Source organism: Rhinolophus sinicus, linkage group LG17, assembly GCF_036562045.2.
Source record: "Rhinolophus sinicus isolate RSC01 linkage group LG17, ASM3656204v1, whole genome shotgun sequence".
Lineage (NCBI taxonomy): Eukaryota > Metazoa > Chordata > Mammalia > Chiroptera > Rhinolophidae > Rhinolophus > Rhinolophus sinicus.
Genome location: NC_133766.1, coordinates 11,050,541 through 11,069,804, shown reverse-complemented (window position 1 = coordinate 11,069,804; position 19,264 = coordinate 11,050,541). Strand labels below are relative to the sequence as shown.

Genomic DNA, 19,264 nt, shown 5'->3' with positions numbered 1-19,264 from the left:
ATTAAACCACAAGAGTTGAGCTATATGCCTTCTTAACCACAGAGCAGAAAGTTTTTCTCCAAGCCCTTAGAGAGAAGTCTTAGGACGCACTCGTGGGCTCTGGTCTCTCCCAGTCCCAGGTGACGCCTCAGCTTTGCACGGGGAGCATTTGCCCTATTGTGCCCCTCCCTGAGTGCATCCCACACGCTTCAAGGGGAAAGAAGGAACGTGCGGTCACAGGGCTATAGAACCATGGAGCCCAAGTTGTGAGGTGCCTGACAGCATGAGAGAAGGAGAGTGTGAGGAGGAACTTGGAGCCAGAGGACGTGGGCTCAAGTGCTGGATCAGGTACCTCCTAACAGACCCGACCCTCTCTGAACCTCACTTTCTTCATCGAGAAAACGAGACTAACAAGATGCCCTTATCAGGAATAGGAGGATTAGATGATAATGCACATGAATTAACTTTCAAGCCACCGGCTCCTCAGCTCACAGACCTACGGATACGGAAGGTTAGAAGGTCAGAGGTGCAGGCAGAACATGGCGGCCCAGGTGCCCCCACGCCCCATCTCAGCAAAGGTCAGGGATGGAAGTCTTCCTCCGAGCCAGCTGACACCTCAGCACCCCTTTACCCCTCCCCTCACACACTGACAGCTCAGCAGCTGTGCAGCCTGGGCCCAAGGCTCTGTGCTGTGCTCCAGGGCCTGTCACTCTTCTTGTGCACAGGAAGGAAAAGTGAGGTGACACCTGGGCTGAGGTGGGAAGTCAGAGCTGCCAGCAGGGACTGCTGCTGGGGTGGGTGTCAGGAAACCTGGGGCAGGGGTGAAAGCGCCAGCCCGGGGTCAAAGGGCACAGTTTCAGCTCCCAGATCTGCTGTCAAGAAGCAGGTGGTCTTGGGCTGAGCACGTCCCCTCTCTGAGCGCCAGGTGATGGAGCGCTACAGTCTGCTCTCTCTGCCTCCCTGGGTTGATAGCGCAACACAGTTCACTACATCTGAGACCCCAGCAGTGGTACGATGCCCCATGACGTTACGTACCACGAAGAAAGAAAGAGAAACGCTGCCAATTAAACCATTATCAGGCCATTATTGTGAGACCTGGGCTGATGGTAGAGATGTTCCAGAAATGTGCCTCTGAGAAGGGATGCGATGTATGGTGGGAAACACCGTGTGAATGTCAGACCAAATCTGATCATCCATTCGTGTGGGGTAGAACCACGGACCCCGTGCAGAGCTCGAGTGCTCTTTCCGGGGCGGCCGGATGGCACAGTTGGTTGGAGCACGAGCTATGAACAACAAGGTTGCCGGTTCGATTCCCACATGGGCCAGTGAGCTGCGCCCTCCACAACTGGATTGAAGACAACGAGCTGCTGCTGAGCTTCCAGAGGGGCAGCCTGATGGCTCAATTGGTTAGAGCGCTGGCTCTCAACAGCAAGGTTGCCAGTTCAATTCCGCATGGGATGGTGGTCTGCGCCCCCTGCAACTAAAGATTGGAGCTGAGCTGCGCCCTCCACAACTAGATTGAAGGACAATGACTTGGAGTTGATGGGCCCTGGAGAAACACACTGTTTCCCAATGTTCCCCAAAAAAATTTAAAAAAAGAAAGAGTGCCTTTTCCCTGGAACACATTCACAGGCCAGGCTAGCACCCACTCACATGCAGGCGAGGGCACAGAGGGCCTTCCGGCCAGGCTACCAGAGGACCCTACTGACCCTTAGCAATCTGTTCCTTTACCCACATGGCACAGCCACCCTTGTGCAAAGGCAGGGCTGAGCTCCCCTTTGTCTTCTCTCGTCCTGTCAAGCGGCCCAGTGCCTCCATCCTCCCTCACACCTCCTAGTCCTCAGATCCTGCACCAGAATGGCCCTTCAACCTGTCACAAGGCCTCTTAAAATGTGACATCCAAAAGATGTACATTGGCGCATCTTCAATAATGATTTATAATAGCCAAAAACAGAAAGTAACCTAAGTGTCAAATAATTGCAAAACTGGAGAAGTAAGCTGTGTGTATCTATTTAATAAACGGCTGATCCGTCATTACAGATTTTAACCAAAATATGGAGTCATATATAATGTGCTCACACTATATTGAGAAAAGGCAGCAAAATTATAAGCATTGAAAAAAGAGCTTGCTTAGCATTAAAGGGCCAGAAGGAAATACCACAAAATAATCAGAAAATTTTCTTAATCAGTGACCAGTTTTTTCCTTCTTTTGACTTTTCTGTATTTTCCATATTTTCTTTAATGAACATATAGTAATCTAAAATGAAAATAAATAGATGAGATTGAAAATTTCACACGGCATCTGACACATACAAAACTCAGGGGGACCGAGAATTCACACAATCGTAACATATAATATATATACATCTCAGTACTTTTCTTCTAGGTGGAATCACAAGATTTCTAAATGACTCAGATTCTCATTGAGGCCTTTTACTATATAGCACATATTATTGATTTCAGGGACATTGCAAACATCACCCAGCTATTATCAAAAGGTCAAAAGATTAAGTGTTGGCGAGAATGTGGAGAAAAGGGAACCCTCATGCACGGCTGGTGGGAATGTAAATTGGTGCAGCCACTATGGAAAACAGTATGAAGCATCCTCAAAATATTAAAAATACAGCTACCATATGATCCAGCACTCTACTTCTGTGTATATATCTAAAGGAAATGAAATCATTATCTTGAAATGAAAAGATTTGCCTGTACCCCCATATTCATTTCAGCATTATTCACAGTGACCAACATATTGAAACAACCTAAGTGTCTGGGAACAGATAAATGAATAAAGAAATGTGGTATAACGTGTGTGTGTGTGTGTGTGTGTGTGTGTGTGTACACAGTACGTACACAGTAGAATATTATTCAGACTTAAAAAAGAAGGAAATCCTGTCTTTCATGACAACATGGATGAACCTAGAGGACATTATATTAAGTAAAATAAGCCAAAGAAAGACAAAGACTGTACGATCTCACTTACATGTGGAGTCAAAAAAGAAAAGACAAACTTATAGTAACAGAAAAGAAGGGCTGGAAGGTGGGGAAAAGGGGGAAATACTGATCAAAGGGTACAAACTTGGTACAAACTTTCAGCTCTAGATGAGTAAGTTCTGAAGACCTAAGGTACAGCATGGCAATTATATTTAATAATAATGCATTTTATACTTGAAATTTGCTAAGAGTTGATATCACCACACACACACACACACACACACACACACACACACACACAGACACACACACACACACACACACACACACACACAGTAACTAGGTGACGTGATAGGTAATATTCATTAGTTTGACTGTGGTGATCATTCACCATGTATAGACATATCTAAACATCACATGGTACACCTTAAATAAATACAATTTTTATTTGTCAATCACACCCCAATAAAGCTGGAAAAAATAATAAATCATCACCCGGTTGTGCTGCATTTCCTATGATCCTGTGCTTCTGAAATGCTATGAGCAAACTGTATCTTTATACACCAACTTGTATTTAAAATGCAGTAGTAGAATTTTCTTTTAGAACAATCACCTGCAGAAAATTCTTCTGTAAGGGCAACACGTGTTTTTAAACATAACTTATCATCTCTATTTATCTGTTCCCTGTATTGAGGGGCTGGCTGCCTCTGAGCTTCCATTTGTACACTCCCGTCCATTACACCTTCAACTTTTTCACTTAACCACAATTGGCGTGAAGGTAAAAAATATGAGTATTATGCCTATGCCACGAGACAATGACTAAATGCAAACATTCCCAACTCTTCTCACTCCTCTGGCTATTCCCTGGAAGAAATTTCCACTCTGCTCCCCTCTCCTTTCGGTCAATCATAATGGTGGCTCACATTTCTCCCCTCCTGCCTCTGCTAGTCCACTCTCTTCTTTCCCTCACAGGTCTGATGGGCGGGTGGGTAAGGGAATTTCCATGCCCCACTGCTAGCTGCCACATCCACGCAGGACGCGAGCTCTCCCAAGGGTCTGGGCTCTCCCCTCTCCCGCAGGCACCAAGAGCCACCTGACACAAACACCAACAGAAAACCACAGAAATCCAGGGAGACGTGCCCATCACCACGAGTCCCAAGGCCCATCGTATATGCCGCCAACGGTATTGGACCAGTCCCAATATAGGCACATAATATTCACGTCCAACAGAAAAGATGTTTCGGATATTTCAATAAATGTACTGTCATCATATATGCTGCCTAAGACACGAGGTCAGCTGCAATATGGTATGACTATATTAATTTCCAAAGAAATGATTTATCTAACATTTTAATGGGATTCAATGTTATGCCTCCTCGTGTTCATAAATCTGCAAATCATAAAAAATTCTGTTGTCAGAACACGAGTCTCGGTTATCAGTCCAGAAAATATGGTTGGGGTCTTCCCCAAACTCTGAAAGGCAACTGCACTTGATGGCATCTTTTGGCCCACGATTTGGGGGTGCCCCTCAGGCCAGGACCAGCTGGGACATGTGAGTTCAGCACTAACCACGCACAGGATGGAAAAACCAGAAGCAGCAGCAGCCAGGCCTTGGTTCCATGCCCTCCACAGAAGGCCACACGAATGGTCACCGATGGGCCGGCCCCATGGGAAATTTTACCCTGGAACTTTCTCCTCAGTGCCTATTGCACAGACTGTGTCTCCCCACCCCAGGAATTCCTTGCATCAACCGCTTCGTGACACCACAGCACCTCCTCTTCCCCCCCCCCACCCCATCCCCCCATACACACACAGAAGAGCGAGAACTCACCCACTGAGGACCACAATGAAGTCCATGACATTCCAGCCATTGCGGAGGTACGAGCCCTTATGGAAGATGAACCCCAGGGCCACAATTTTGATCCCAGCTTCAAAGCAAAAGATCCCAATAAAGTACGGTTCTGTCTTCTCCTGTGGGGTGAAGAGCAGAGGTACTGGTCAGGGGGGACCGTGCTTCGTCAGACGCAGGCAAAGGCACGCCTTGCCACCCCCTCCGCTCTGACCTTTCCTCTCTCCTACAGGACACCAGGACATCTGCCCCCTGTCCAGGTGGGAAGTGAGAGAGCTGGTGGACTCATGAAGTGCACGGAGCAAGGGAAGCTCAGGGGACCAGCTGCAGAAATGGGTGGATGTGGGGTCACACCCAGGACCAGACTGTCCCCCTGAAGATGACTGATGGTGCTGGCTTTACCCTGACGGACACGGCTTGGCCATGGCTGGGCTTCACTTACATTGGAGGCTTAAGAGCTCTCATCCACAGGTGGGAACGGCTTCCCCACACATCTGAATTTTAAACAATTTGTTTGCTCCCTTGAGGGGTAATACATGATTTCTCTAAGGAGAATAGGGACGTAACGTTCAGGAAGTTCATAACCGTGAACGCGCACAGGCTCTGAGCCCCCTCGTCCTCCGTCCCTCACCTCCCTTTCTCCTCTCGCTTCAAAAGTCCCCGCAGGAAGGGAATGGACCCCGTGCCTGCGCTTCCCCCTTGTTGGGCGACCGTGCAGTGTGTGCACCGTGTTTGCGATGCCCTCAAACCTTCCTAGGAGTGGGAGTTGAAAAGGTCAGTCCTCTTGTCCTTATGAATCTCGAGGGGGTTTGTCACCACCTTGTCCCTCAGGGAAGAACAAACTCCTCACAGAACTATAAGGCAGGGAAGGGGGGCAGGGGACCAGGCGATGGAGCAAAGGAGAAGGGAGCGGGGGAGGCGGCCACGTACCAGTCTGCGGGACATCGGGGTCTTGTCGTCCTCAGGCAGATGCTGCTCCAGGGCCAAGACGATGCAGTTGGCAATGATGGTGGCCAGGATCATGTACTCAAACGGCGTGGGAAAGGAGGAGTTAAGGGACAGATTCACCAGAGAGAGGGACGCAGCCTCCTAGGTGGCTGTGCACGGAAACACAAACTGTCAGCCCCACTGTGTCTGTGGGGGTCGCAGCAGCAGCAGGCAGGACCGTGGATGGTCCTGGGAGACTATACCCATCTCTGATGGGGCTCGGAACACAAAGCGTCTTCTCCAAGCCAAGGAAAAGTGGAGCCGAGAAATACTACAGTGATAGATGAATGGTAGACACTCCAGGTACTTAGTGGACTCACTGACATGCCCGGGAATTAACTAGGGCTGCAAATGGAAGTGGGAAGAAGGGAGGAAGAGACACTGATGACACCACGGGCCCCTGTATCCCCCAGTCTTCACACCACTGTGGACAATGACACTTCAGCAAGGATCCAGCTGTGTCTCGGCATCACAGCTGGAGCCGCCGCCCCTAGAACCTCTGCTCACCTGAGTAGCAGAGCTCTCAGAAAAGGAACAATTCTCTCCACGTGAGCTCCTTTCTAATTTAATATCCGATTCAGGAAATATTTTATGGGGCCAGGAGAAGCTTACTGTGTGCCCCACCTTATTTTCTCCAAAGCTCCTGTATCCGCAGGAAACAGACACACATCATGGGTCTAAATCCGGGACAGCATCGCTGGGGCGTCTAGGAACCAAACTACAAATGAATGGATAATGCATTCAGGGTTTTTGTTTTTTTTTCTCTTGCATTTTTCTGAAGACAGGTGAGGGGGCTCCCTGTGCCTTTGTGAAAAACAGGACTATGATTCTAGTGCCAGCATCCTGACTCCTGCAGAAAGGCTGTGCCACAAGCCCAGCGGGGAGTCGGAGTGGGGGCTGTTAGCAAAGACAGAGACAGGAAACCACAGGCTCCTGCGCTGAGCAGCTCTGCACGTTGGATTTTATGCTTGTATTCTTGAACTATTGTTGTGACAAACACAAGCCAGCTGTTGCCCCGGTCATGCTGAGCAACCTATGCTCTGGCAGCTTCTGGAACCCAGGCAGGAGAGGGGAGGAGTATATCTGGCCAAGTGGAGGGAAGGAAAGGGACCGCTCTCCTGTCTCCCCACATGTCCAGGCTGGCTGTGGAGGATGCAGCACCCAGAGCCCTCCCCAGGGAGTCCAGGTGGGCCAATCCTAACACGCTCCTGGTGCCCCCCACTCCCACCGTGACATTGGTGCCAGTGGACAATGGCAAATGGGCATCCAGGGCATCTCTGAAGAGGGGCAGGGCCGAGGACATGTGCAGGCAGAGGTGGCATGTGCAAGAGATAGGCGCTGCCCCAGCAGCTGGCCCTGGGGCGAGAATGGGAGGCTGCAGGGGCTGAGATGACTGACTTTTCTTTCTCATTTGGCAGCGCCTCTCCTCCCCCATCCCCGTGCATCCCTGAGTCACTGCCCAATCTCCAGCAACTGGCTGTCCTGCCTTCCCATGCACCCCAGCACTCACACCGGACCCATGTCCTAAGGACAGCTCTGGTGGCCTCTGCTGCCCTGTGGAGCCCAGCCATCGGGTCTGAAAACCGGACGGGGCTCGGAGGATCTCAGAGCCAGCCCACTGCCGCCTCTCCCTGCTCTGCTTGCTCACTGTCCCCGTCTGAGTGCAGCCCCTCAGCCCACCTAGCCATTCCCCTTCCTTCCGTCTCTCTGGGTACCAAGCTAGGCCCCTGAGAGCGAAACACGCGGCAGACAAATACCACAGATGCCCACCTAGCTTGTGTGCCCATTTCCCAGGACAAACCACCCACGCAGCTCACCCAGGCCTCCCAGTGCCCACAGATCACAGGGGGATTAGTTCTCCCCACTCTCATCATGGGCTCTAATTCAAAGCTCTCAATGAGTGTAAACTGACCACGGACCACTCCAGGACCCGGTATCCCATAAGCCCTCTGAATAGGCTGGCTTGTCCTGGGCTGGGGTCAGGCACTCAGAATTGCCCACACCCAAATGGTAGAACGAAGATGGCAGCATGGCAGAAGTAGGGCCAGGGACCCAGGCCCTTTCCTGGGGCCATCCCTAGCGGATGGGTGCAGAAAGGGAACTGAGAACATCCCGCAAGCCACTGACAAATGACAACAGAAGTTGAAGGCGTTTAGGGCTGTGTTCCTAAAATGCAAGTCATGGAATACTAGTGCTCTAGGAACTTGCGATCAAATAAATGATGGAAAGCCAGGGTTCGGTAAAGTGAAGCAGATTTCCTCCCAGCAGACTTCCCGGAGCCTGTAATACTATTGCATGCAGGGAGCACCACCTCCCGCAAAGGGGCTTGGGAAGAGCACACAGAATTCCCAGCTCAGTTCCCCACATAACCCTTTGGCTAGAACACCTCTCTTAGGACTGATGTGCACAGGAACATATTTGGGATTTCCTGATGCAAAGGGCAGATCTGATTGCCAGTCCCCATGAGTGGAGGCGAGGAGGGCTCGTGGCTGTGCCCGGAGTGAAACTACTGCCCCTTCCACCTCACGCCCCGTCTTTGTTCCTAACAAGTGGGGACAAAGTGTGGGCCTCACCCCACGCGAGCTCAGAAAGCTGCTGAGCAGGACCAAGGAGCCCAGCAGGTGACCTGGGAAGCGGGACTAGGGACACGCACATTCTCATTCAAGCTGCAGACATCACGAGCGCTCATTGGTCTGATTGGGGTCAATGACTGCTTTGGGGGGGTTTCAGCCTTCTTCCCCTCACAACCTTAAAGTGATAACCACAGACTTAAAAGTAAATGAGCTCTTAGTTGCTGACCTATAGGCAAGGCTGGTCCTGGCAACTGTCCACCCAGCAATACCCACGTGGACTGCTGCAGCCCCTCTGCACCCTCCCTCTGCCCCCGCTCCACTTGCACACCTGCATTTTCCTCAGTATATGCTCCCTGCTGGGATCGTTAAGCTCACACAGCCCAGAAATCCAAGTGCAGATCTATGAAACCTGCCAGGGAAGCCAGGGCTAGCCTCAGGAAGGTGTGGCCGTCACCACGGCCGGTGCTCAGGGCAGGAGACAGGCTCTCGGCCCCGGGGTCCTGATGAGCCAGACATCCTGGGACTGGCCGGGTATCTGGATGGCTAAGAATTCCTGGGGTCACGATGAGTGGTGCTGCCTAAGGCTCTAGAGGCCAGCATCTCAAGGTGAGGGTTTGGTAATTCCAGGTTTGAGCAGACCCCACTCCCATGTCCTTCCCCCACCCCAAACCTCTGTCTATGGTCTGATGTCCAAAGACCCATTCAGAGCAGAGATTCTCCGGCTTACAATTCCAAAAACTGTTCGAATGCACCCACCCTTGAGACGGACATCCCTTTAAGTCTCACAAATCATCTACAGCTCAGGATGAATTCATACTGGGACAGTGAAGAGGTGAGATTTTGACGCAGAAGAAAAGTCAGACTGGGGGACTAGATGGAAGAAAGGATGGTGGAGGAGAAAATCTTAGTAGAGGAGAGCATGAAGTACTCCCGTTCTGCCTGGGCCTCAGCCACGCTCCCTTACAGCCCTCTACTCTACCCTCCTGTCCACTTCCCTTTTAGAAAACAGCTCAAAGAGTGGGCCCCTGGGGCTGCTGCTTCCTCCTACACTGGCCTTTCTCCTCCTTTCTGGTCAGATGTCAAGATCAAGGTGAAATATGTCACCTCGTCTGTGAAGGTTTCTCCCTGTGCCCTACAGCTCCTGACATGGTGCAATTTTGTCATTTCTCTTCGTATTTCTCTCCCCCCAAACAACTATGCCTTGAAAGCAGGAACCATATTTTGCTCATCTCTCTATCAGCAGTGCTTAGCAGAGCTCCTGGTACACAGTAGGTGCTCACTCAATGTTCAATGCAGGCCTGAATGAATTGTGTGGCATCTGCTTGAACAGCAGCTCCATTGAGGCGCCATCACAAGACGGGGTTGTCATCCCTCACGGGCTCAGGCCGGGGGTCCTGCTCCCCCTACACCCTGAGAGCTGACTCAGAGGCACCACTCCCATTTCTCCTGCCGCAGAACTCCGCGACCCAGAGCAATGGCTCGACTACATCTCCAAAGGGAAGAGCCTGGACTCAAATAATGGCTCCTAGGTCAAGCAAATGCACCTCACAGGCTAGACAGAGGTGTGATTTGAGATCTTAAACATACAGAGGTAACAGAACAGTGCAACGTGGGAGCCTGAAGGCAGGGGCTTTGCATGTCTTATTCACCTCTGCACCCCTGGGGTCCAGCACACAGTGGGTACTCAATAACCATTCTTTAATCAAGCAATTATTCAATCAATCAATCAACTGATAAGTGAACAGCACACAGAAACCAGAGCTAGCGGTATCCTTACAAAAGGTACCCTGTACTTTTTCCATGTTGTCTAGACAGTGGAACTTTTTGCACTGTATCCTGTGTATACACATTAGCTATTCCTAAAAGAAACCAGTACGCATAGAAGATCCCTTTAATGTGGGGAAAAAAATGTTTTAAGGAGCAAATGAAAAAGATCTGTCTTACTAGAAAGAGAATGAATTTTCTTGGGGTAGTGGGGCTATTTTCACTTCCTTCTCTTCTCCTGTATGTCCTGAGTGTTATGATGAGCATGTATCAATTTGTAATTATAAAATCAATCAGAGCTATACTTACTCTGAAAAAAAATCGTACCAGGACAAAAACCCACCCCAACCTGAGGGTCATGGAAATCAAACGCAAGAGAACAAAGGGACCGGACCCAGTGAGGAAATGGCCATGAAAGTGCTTTAAAACTTGCAAAGACACCTCCTCTCCCTTACCTGTCTCTGTCGCCTGGCTCGCTAGGGGCCTCAACTCATACACTTTCCTGGCAACCTCCCAAACACCCCTTCACTCCTCTTTCCCTCTGAGCCCACTAATGAGGACCTGTGTCACTCCAACTTTCCCTTCCCTGTCTAGCGGCTTCAAGACAATCATTAGGGAAATGATAAAAATAGGTTCGCTTATTGATTTATCTCCTTTACCCAAAGCTCCTTCCTTCCAGTGGTTGACTTGTTTCCTTAGCAACACAGCTAATTTGAGCAGCGCTTGTTGGCCTGCACACCTGCCGTTTGTTCATTTCCTTCCTGAAGCACAGAAAGCTGGGCAAAGGGACAGGGCTGTCCCACGGGCTGCAGTGGTGGTGTTGGCTCTGCTTGTCAATCCAGTGCTGGGGGCCTGGCCTGGGAGGTGAGCCCTCCCGCTGCCTGGACCAGCAGAGCCTGCTCTATCACCACCTCTCAGGTACAGGACTGGGAAGGACTTAGGCCTCTAGCAGCAAATCGGGGGTGCTCCAGGGGAAACATGCATCTCGACACCCGCTAGACTCCTCTCAGCTGACTGGTCTCAGAACCTGCGACATCAGAACACTAAGGACACTGAATGTGCAGGCAGACCCAAATCTGTACTCTCTCTCCAAACCAAGGCCTAATGGAGAACCGTCTTTTGTGGGGAGTAGCCTGTGGCCACTCAGGCACTTCCTGTAAACCTCTGGGGAGTCTAGAAGAGCCCACAGTCTCAGGGGAAGCATGCCTCAGCCTCCTGTACCCACATCCACTCCTCACCCCAGGCCCAGAACACTCTCCCTACAAGAACGTCTGTCTCCTTTCCCTCCCTTCCATACCAGCGTCCTGCAAATGGATGTCTAATTCTGAGAGCCGGAGGAGTCTCAGAAGAGGGCCGTGTGTTTTCATACATGTCTTTCCACCCCTCCCTCACCTGCACATAAATATCATCTAACAAGTGGAATGTCGACTCAAAGACAGTGATAGGGAAAGAGTCCTGCCTCGCATGTGACTCCCTCAAGCACCACGCCAAAGAGACGTTTTAAACATGAACGACAGTGCAATACAGCTATCCAAAGCTTTAATGCTACTTTTCTTACATGAGAAGACTCAGAATTTCCTGGCGATCTGCAACACAATGGAGAAAATGAAGTTGGCAATGGAAAACCAGAGCCAGCGGTCTCACTGCGAAAACCACCCAACGTGGTACTCAAGTCAGGGAAAACTCCCGCCATCCATCCCCACAGAACCAAACTAGAAATACAAAAGGATCAAAGTCTAAAATGATACACGACAAAGAAAGCCTTTTGAAAACCGTAAGGTGCTACACAAAGGCACAGTCATTTTATTACCCTACTAAATCAATCTGGAAGCATCTACTATGGCTGTAAACTTTGGGGAAAGCATCTGTGAGTGGTCACGGCCTCTCCGGGAGCGGGCTGGCTGGCTGCAGCCATGGGCTGACACTGAAGAGACCCACCACAATAAAGGATTTCAAAGAAAATTATGGTAATGGGTCTCTGGGAAGACAGCAAAGACATTTGGCCCGGCACCTCCCGGGAATATGGAAAGCACATCCAAACACCAGTCTCCAGAGGAGGATTTATAAAGCTGATGGCTCTGATGCAATTTCTCCCAGTGATTAGAAGGGACATTAATCACACCCAAGGCCAAGGCGAAGAACAGAAGGGGTTGAACTCTCACAGAAGTCCGGCTCCAGCTCCTACCGACCCTGATGGAAATGCAGTGAGATCATACGGGTGAGATCATATCGCCCTCGCATGGGCTGGGACAATGACACATTTGTCCTGGAAGGACCAGTAATATTGAAGAGACAGGACCTTGTGCCTAAAGCCCAGACACAGCTCGAGGCACCAGCAGCATTTCCACAGAGTGTGTGTGCTCCCTCCCTGTCTCCTCATCCTCCTTAGAGGCTGGTATTCTCACACAGGCCATGAGTGCAGGTCATTTCACCCTCCACAGACTGAACAGAACAAAAGCAGCTCCGTCAAAACAGGCCTGGGGCCAGCGCCTTCCTGAAAGGATATTTCACCTTCTCTCCAGATCCTGGTAGGGAGCAGGAGTGAGTATGAGAGAAAAAGATGGAGATCCAAAGGGTCTCTCAGCAAGCCTTCTCCGCCCCAGCAGGTGAGGCCAGGGAAAGAGGTAAGTAGAGGCCCAAGCAGCCTCGGCCCAGAGCTGACGTGCTCTGGATGGGCTCCTTCTGGATTCCTTTGTACTCACTCCCGTGGCTGAGCTAACAGGAAAACGAAACCCACAGGACTCACCCAAAGGAGGGAATACACAGAGTAACCGTATTCTTGGAGGTTCTGAGGGGCTACAGATGAATTTTTCAATTTCCTAAAAAACAACGTTAGTCACGTGAACTCACCCACGTGTGGACCACCCTCATATCTGGGGTAAGTCACACCCTGACCTCCATGTCCATCTCTTTTTTCAGTTCTTAATGTTAGGTTTCCAGTCTCTGTCCTGGGCTGATGGGCAAAGGGCAGACCACACATGGCAGGGCCACCGAATGGCAGGAGGGTGGAACCCCTGTGCTTCACCACGTGACAGTCACCAGTGCACAACTCTGGCCACACATCTGGAAATCCACACTGCATCTCCTCCCCCACCCGTGACAGGAGAAGTGCTCTGTTAACAAGTTAAAAAAAAAAAAAAAAAAAAAAAGAGGTGCTTACTTCCTGTTGGCCCATGTCATTATCTCACTGCTTCCCTTTACTGCAACTTTTCTCACCACTCACCAACCTCATATTTAAAAAAAAAAAAAAAAAGTAGACTGAAAAACCAAACCCCTTTTCTTTTTTTAAAGCAAAACAAAACAAAAATGTATCACATGACTTCCAGCCTTAACATCAGTTTTTTAACTTTGGTTTCCATGGTGGTGGGATGCAACCTGCCATCGCCATGGCAACAGCTGCCTCTGTTCAAATTCACCATCTGACAGGCAGTCCTGCAAACACACACACACACAGACACACACACAAACACACGCGTGCAACTTGCTTGCGCTCGCTCTCTCTGGCTGTCAAGAAGATGGTAATGCCATTACACCTACTCCTAAAGACTTAAGTCCTAATGAATGAAAAACAAAGAGAGCACAGCAAAGCTCAGAGACCCCGAAGGCTTTCTATCTGCCACTACTGTCCACTGCTCTCTTACGGAGCTCAACGGACTCAGTTACTCAAAGCAAAAGATTCTTAGCATTATGACTCTTTAATGTTGGCTTAAAGCTACATTCAAACTTTCAGGAATTCCCATCTGGCTTCCACGGGCCTGCCCTCGATATCAAATGACTGAAAACAAGTTCACATTATTGCTACTTGGGTAAAACGCACACTGAGGTCAGTTCCAGGCTCATCCGAGCCCCAATTCCAAAAGGCTGGGGAGGGGTAGCTGAGAGGCATGAGGACAGCAGCAGCTGCCCTCCCTCCGCCTTTCACCTCCGTGATAGTCAGCTGGAGAAGTCTTAACAAACTCACTTTGTATGTGTCTGACTGAAGCCCGGACTTAAAACGCTGTCATTCAACCCACAGCTTTAGTGATCAGTAGACAAATGATTGAACAGTACAAAAAAGGGAAGAAAGAAGAGGGGTGGGGTATAGAAAGCCTCAGGAAGAAAACAAAACAGCGGTGGGAAAATTACCTGTTTCAGAAACCAGACGCTGTGTTTTGATGACGCTCTGATAAATTCGAGCCCATCCCGAGTTCCGGCAGCCACATGCATTTGAGGAAAAGAAGAACGTGGGCTGCAATCAGCAGCCACACCCAAGTCTATACCTTACTTCAGACCAACACGGTACTCTGAATATACAAAGAAAATGAAAAGCCTTTTGTAAGAGTCCACAGATCATTTCTGGGAGAGTTCTTGTTTTCCTTTGAACACCTGCAATATTCCCCCAGTGTTCAAAGATACCTACTGAGCCTCTAAGCCACGTGAGAAAACTCTGAGGCATGAAGTACACTCCGCTTGGGAAGGGAAGAAGACTTAAGAGTGACCTCAGGGCTGTTTTCAAATACCCGAAGGGCTAGCTTGTCCTAGGGGGCTTAGACGCTGTGTAAGTTATTCCGAGAGTAAGACTCAGACCAAAGGGTGGAATACCCACCGGAGGCAGACTGGGGCAACACAGAGAAGCATTGTACGGATCCATAAGTGAATGGACTACGTGTTTTGTTAAGCAGTAAACTAAGTGTTGTATTAAGAAATAACAACCAGCCTCTCTAAAGGGAGAAAAGCCCTGATATGCAGCATTTGCCAATTTCTGGAGTGTAAATACTCTCTCCCTGGCAATGTCAACCTGCCAACTTGACATCAACGCCCATGGAAGTGGGCAGAGATACACACACTGGACATCCAAGAGCTGGGACCAGCCTGTCCCAGTACACCACTTACTGTAAGTTCCATGTCTCTGGGAGACCACTGAGGATACTGAGGAAGGAATTCCTGGATCAGAGAGAAGTTGAGCTGGAACAACCCACATAGGCCCAAGGGTTAGTTAACAAATGAGTAGGAAGCAAGGTCAGTGAGTCTCCAGTCACTTGCTCGAGGGCCTCCTGGATTAGCATGACTCACTCTGTCCTGTCCCCTAGCCTCAACTTGTCCCCTGAGCTACCCCTGCATTCATGGAATCTGAAGCATCACCTGTATTACAGAGGCTGGTACCTGTGCAGCTGGGTATGTGCTAGAAGCAGCCACAGGTGAGTGGTTTGCCAGCACCGTGAAACATAAAAATTAATCAGCCCGTTCTCTCAGGCTGAATTCTGGGAACCCCGGGGGCTCCTGCTATTTCACGGTACCCTGCAAGAGGGCTGAAATGAATCAGCCAGGACCCGTGACTAAAACACCATCCAAAGAAACAAATCAGGTAAAAGGTTCACTTCTCCATCTAGAACAGGGGTGTCCAAATTGCGGCCCATGAGCCAACTGTGGCCCACAATCCATTTTTAATTGGCCCGCAGCAAATTCCAAAAACATATTTAGTTTACTTAAATAAACCAGGTGAGGCAATACGTACTTCACCTCTAGTGAGTGGCCCGGCTGTTTGTGTATTTTACTGCACATGGCCCTTGGTGAAAAAAGTTTGGACACCCCTGATCTAGAAGACCAGCAGATCTCAGCCTTGGCTGCACAGTAGAATCACCTGGGAAGCCTTTTAAAATTAAAGATACAGGTAATCCATCTCCAAAAAGTCGGATTTGTCTCAGCTACTGTCTGGGCATCAGCATTTCTAGGACTTGGGCTGATTTAAATGTACAACCAAGGAAAAGAACACTGCTTTAGATGCTGAAAGGCAATGAAAGCTAATGGTGTCCTCAACGTCCGGTGACATAACTGAGGACACGAGAATCCCAGAGACACAATGGGAAGAACGGAAAGATGCCTTAGCATTCTAATAACTATTCCAACACACTCATTTTACAGACACAGATACTGAAACCAGAGGAGGAATAAGACTTTTCCAGAGCCAGGATGAGAATCCGGAATCTTCTCTGGATTATCAGCCCTGTGCCCTGAGAAACTGGGGAACCTGTTCTCAGCGCCACCCAATAAACTCCCCCGGCTTCTTGGCTTGAGTTGAGGGTTCAACAAAGAAAAGGATCTTTTCATTTGAGTTTACTTCCTCCATCCCAGGCCCACTCAGTTGCTCTCAAGAGCATAGCCCTTCCAGGGTAGGGTCTGGAAGGTTGACCTTCCTTGGGGCTGCTGAAGAGTCCTGAAAGCATTCTGTGATGAGTGCTTGCCTGAGCACCCATTCTCCCATCTGCTGAGCCGTGACCTTGCTTTTATGCTGGGTAGAAGAGCGTTGCCTGTTGAATGCAGCACTATCATTTAATAAAGTTCTCCGGCAGCTCTCAAGGACTTCTTTCCGGCAACATTTTTAGAAAAAGAGAGTGTTATCTATTGTTCTGAATCACTGTTTCCCATTCTCATTGCATCTGTGACGGTTGGCTTCTCTTGAATTATCCTGCTTTTATCCATTCCTACTTTTTCTTAATTAAGTCCTTTCTTATTAATCACAATCCCTAAATCCAGTCTCATACTCCACCCCAAGAGAAATACCAAAACCACGTACTTGCTAACGAATAAAAGGGTGAGGAAGCCCCAGAAGAGGATGAGAGACTAGCAGGAAGATGACTGAACAGAGAAAGGAGGATATTGAAAAAAAGAAAAGGAAATGTGATAAAAGGAGTTCTGGACTTAGAGTCAGGAGCCCTAGAATTCTAGTCTCTGCTCTGTCACTTCCTGCGAGACCTGTGGCCAATCACTCAACTTCTCTGGCTTCTCAGCTTTCTTACCGATAAATGAGGGCTTGGTTAGCATTTATCTTAGGTCCCTGTAACTCTAATATTCTAGTATTCTGTCGTGCTCATAGGTAACATGATAGGACGGGAAGTCTGGGGAGAAAAAGGAACACCCATTATTACAATTTAGAGAAGGCATTTTTGACGAATCTACTAATGGCGACACTGATGGAAATCCTGGGACACCTAGGAATACGCTTGAAGTATCTAATGTCAATGGGAATATTTCTAAATTTTCAAGATTAAGGAGCTTCATGGCAAGCTGGATTGGCTAGAAACGTCTCTTAGAGATAGTTAATAAAAGGCTGGAATCCTCATATGGTAGCGTGGGGGTGAGCATAAGGCTGCTTTCCATAAACCTATTGCAAGCTTTTCCTACACCCTCTATCGGGATACTCAAGTCTTTTATGCAGCCCTCTGCCCCCCCCACCCCTATTTCCTTAAGGAGCTGCAAAGCAGAAGTCTTCAGCAAAGTGAAAGCTCGAGAAAAAGTCATTAAAGCTGTCTCCTCCACACTACAACTCACATCCTGGGTGGCCCGGAAAAGAGAAGACTGAGGATAGATTTCCTTGAGGGCTGGAAGAAAGAAAATGGACTTCACATGCTGATGATATCAATAAATTATTAATACATTTTAATGAAAAGGAAAAGGAGAATTGGCATTTCCAAATCAAAGATCCTTTGCAGAGTGACAAAGGAAGTGTGGCAGTGGAGCTTTTGGTGAAGGGAAGACAAAAGAGCAGAGAGTCCCAATTCCAGGTCAAGCTCACATCCCAATGACACACAACAAGATGTCTCAGACCCATTTCACGATGACTGTGATGATGGGTAAGAGATCTCTGCTCTTCTCACATCTATCAATCCTTCACTCCTCTATGGGTTTAGTCTCATACCCAGTGGGCGCTCTAGATACAGGCAGGCAGTTCCTAGTGTCCTCCTAAAGAGATGCTCTGTGGAGAAAGAAACCCTGCTGGTCTCCTGGTCTGACCTGAGGCAGTGAGGTACCACGGGAAGAGCTCAGCCCACGGAGTCAGTCAGACTGTATCTACCTGTGACCCTGGGCTAATCATCTATAGAATGAGAACACCACAGGCCTGGGTTGAATGATATATGTCTCTAAAGGACACTACAGAGTGTCAGTCCCACAACAGGCATTAAAGGTTAGTCCCTCCATCCACTCCAGAGTCCATGCTGAGGAACGCGTGACTCTCCAGGTCTGGACCATGGTCCCTGTGGAATGTTGGTAAGAACCATATGATAAAAATAAATGAAGGTAAGAGAAAAAGCAAGATGATAAACCTTATCACTGTTCAGTGTTGCTCCGAGCCCAGCCTCTTTCCCAGTGGAAATGTGGGCAGCGGTTGGACCGTTCTCATTTCCCAGAATCTATTCCTTTGCTTTGCTCTTTTGAGCCTGTTTACTGATGTTTGTGAAAGCAATGAGCTCAGTGTTTCTGAGCCTGTACATTCAGGGTGGCCATTTGTCTGTTACTCTCTAATCATCGCCAGGGAAAGAAGTTACCCGGAGAAGATGGAACACCCTTATCCATAGAACTTGGGGGAGGAGGGGCAGACGGTGAGATCTCAAAAATAAGTAAACACATACATACATGACTATCTATGAGAAGGGAGCATTATCTTGCCAAAATGCCCAGACCCTCTGCATCTACATAGGCCCAGAATCCCCAGAACTGCCCCCTCCTCATGTTACCACCCACCCCTCCTCCAGACCAGCCCACACCCTTCAACTGCTCCTCATTTCAACAGACCAGAAGAACACACGCATCTTTGAGCATCCATATGGCTGTTATTTCATAAATACAAATTCCAATACAATCCAAAGTTAGCAGAAAGAAGAAGCAGTTCCTCTAATTTATTTATTTATTTATTTTTTTTGAAGTCCACTGCCTAATTTCTTTTGAGTCTTCTGCCTGGTTTGCAGAAACGAAGTGGCCCATCCTAGTTCTCCATTCTCATCCACCCTAGTGTCCAGTTTCCTCGGGTAACATGCCCTCTAGTATCCTGGTCAGATGACCTTCACCAAGCTCATTAGGCAAATGTCCAAGGGCTCCAAGCCAAGGAGGGCTCCCACCTCCCTGTCACGTCCCTCTAAACCTTCCAGAATCTTCCTCCACAGTTCATGGATCCCAATCTGGACTCCCTTCTCTGACAGAACAAAGATGGAGACCCTAAAGACCCAAAAACCTGAGTGGACAGGGAGTAGTTAGCTAGATGGTGGGCAACCTGAGAAGAAAACTGCCCAGAGGCCGAGTTGGCACTCCCAGAGGGGTCCTGCCATATGCCACCGATCAGGCCATCTGAAAATTCTGGCTACCATGTACGTGCCAGCAAAAACAAAATTGAGTGAGTTTGTTACAGGTTGATGGTTTTAAATAC

General features: G+C 49.0%; 1 protein-coding gene across 8 annotated transcripts in view; it reads right to left on the bottom strand.

The window, feature by feature from the left end:
- Positions 1-19,264, bottom strand: part of CACNA1E (calcium voltage-gated channel subunit alpha1 E) — a 453,931-nt gene that overhangs the window by 247,903 nt on the left and 186,764 nt on the right. For 7 of the 8 annotated variants that reach the window (XM_074322331.1, XM_074322336.1, XM_074322333.1 and 4 more), the window contains 2 exons: positions 5,693-5,799; positions 4,745-4,884 (listed from right to left, as the gene is read on the bottom strand). In XM_074322331.1, the coding sequence (XP_074178432.1) occupies positions 4,745-4,884; positions 5,693-5,799 (247 nt within the window). Of the gene's footprint in view, positions 1-4,744; positions 4,885-5,692; positions 5,860-19,264 lie in introns of all 8 variants that reach the window. The other variant, XM_019734937.2, reaches the window with a different exon arrangement.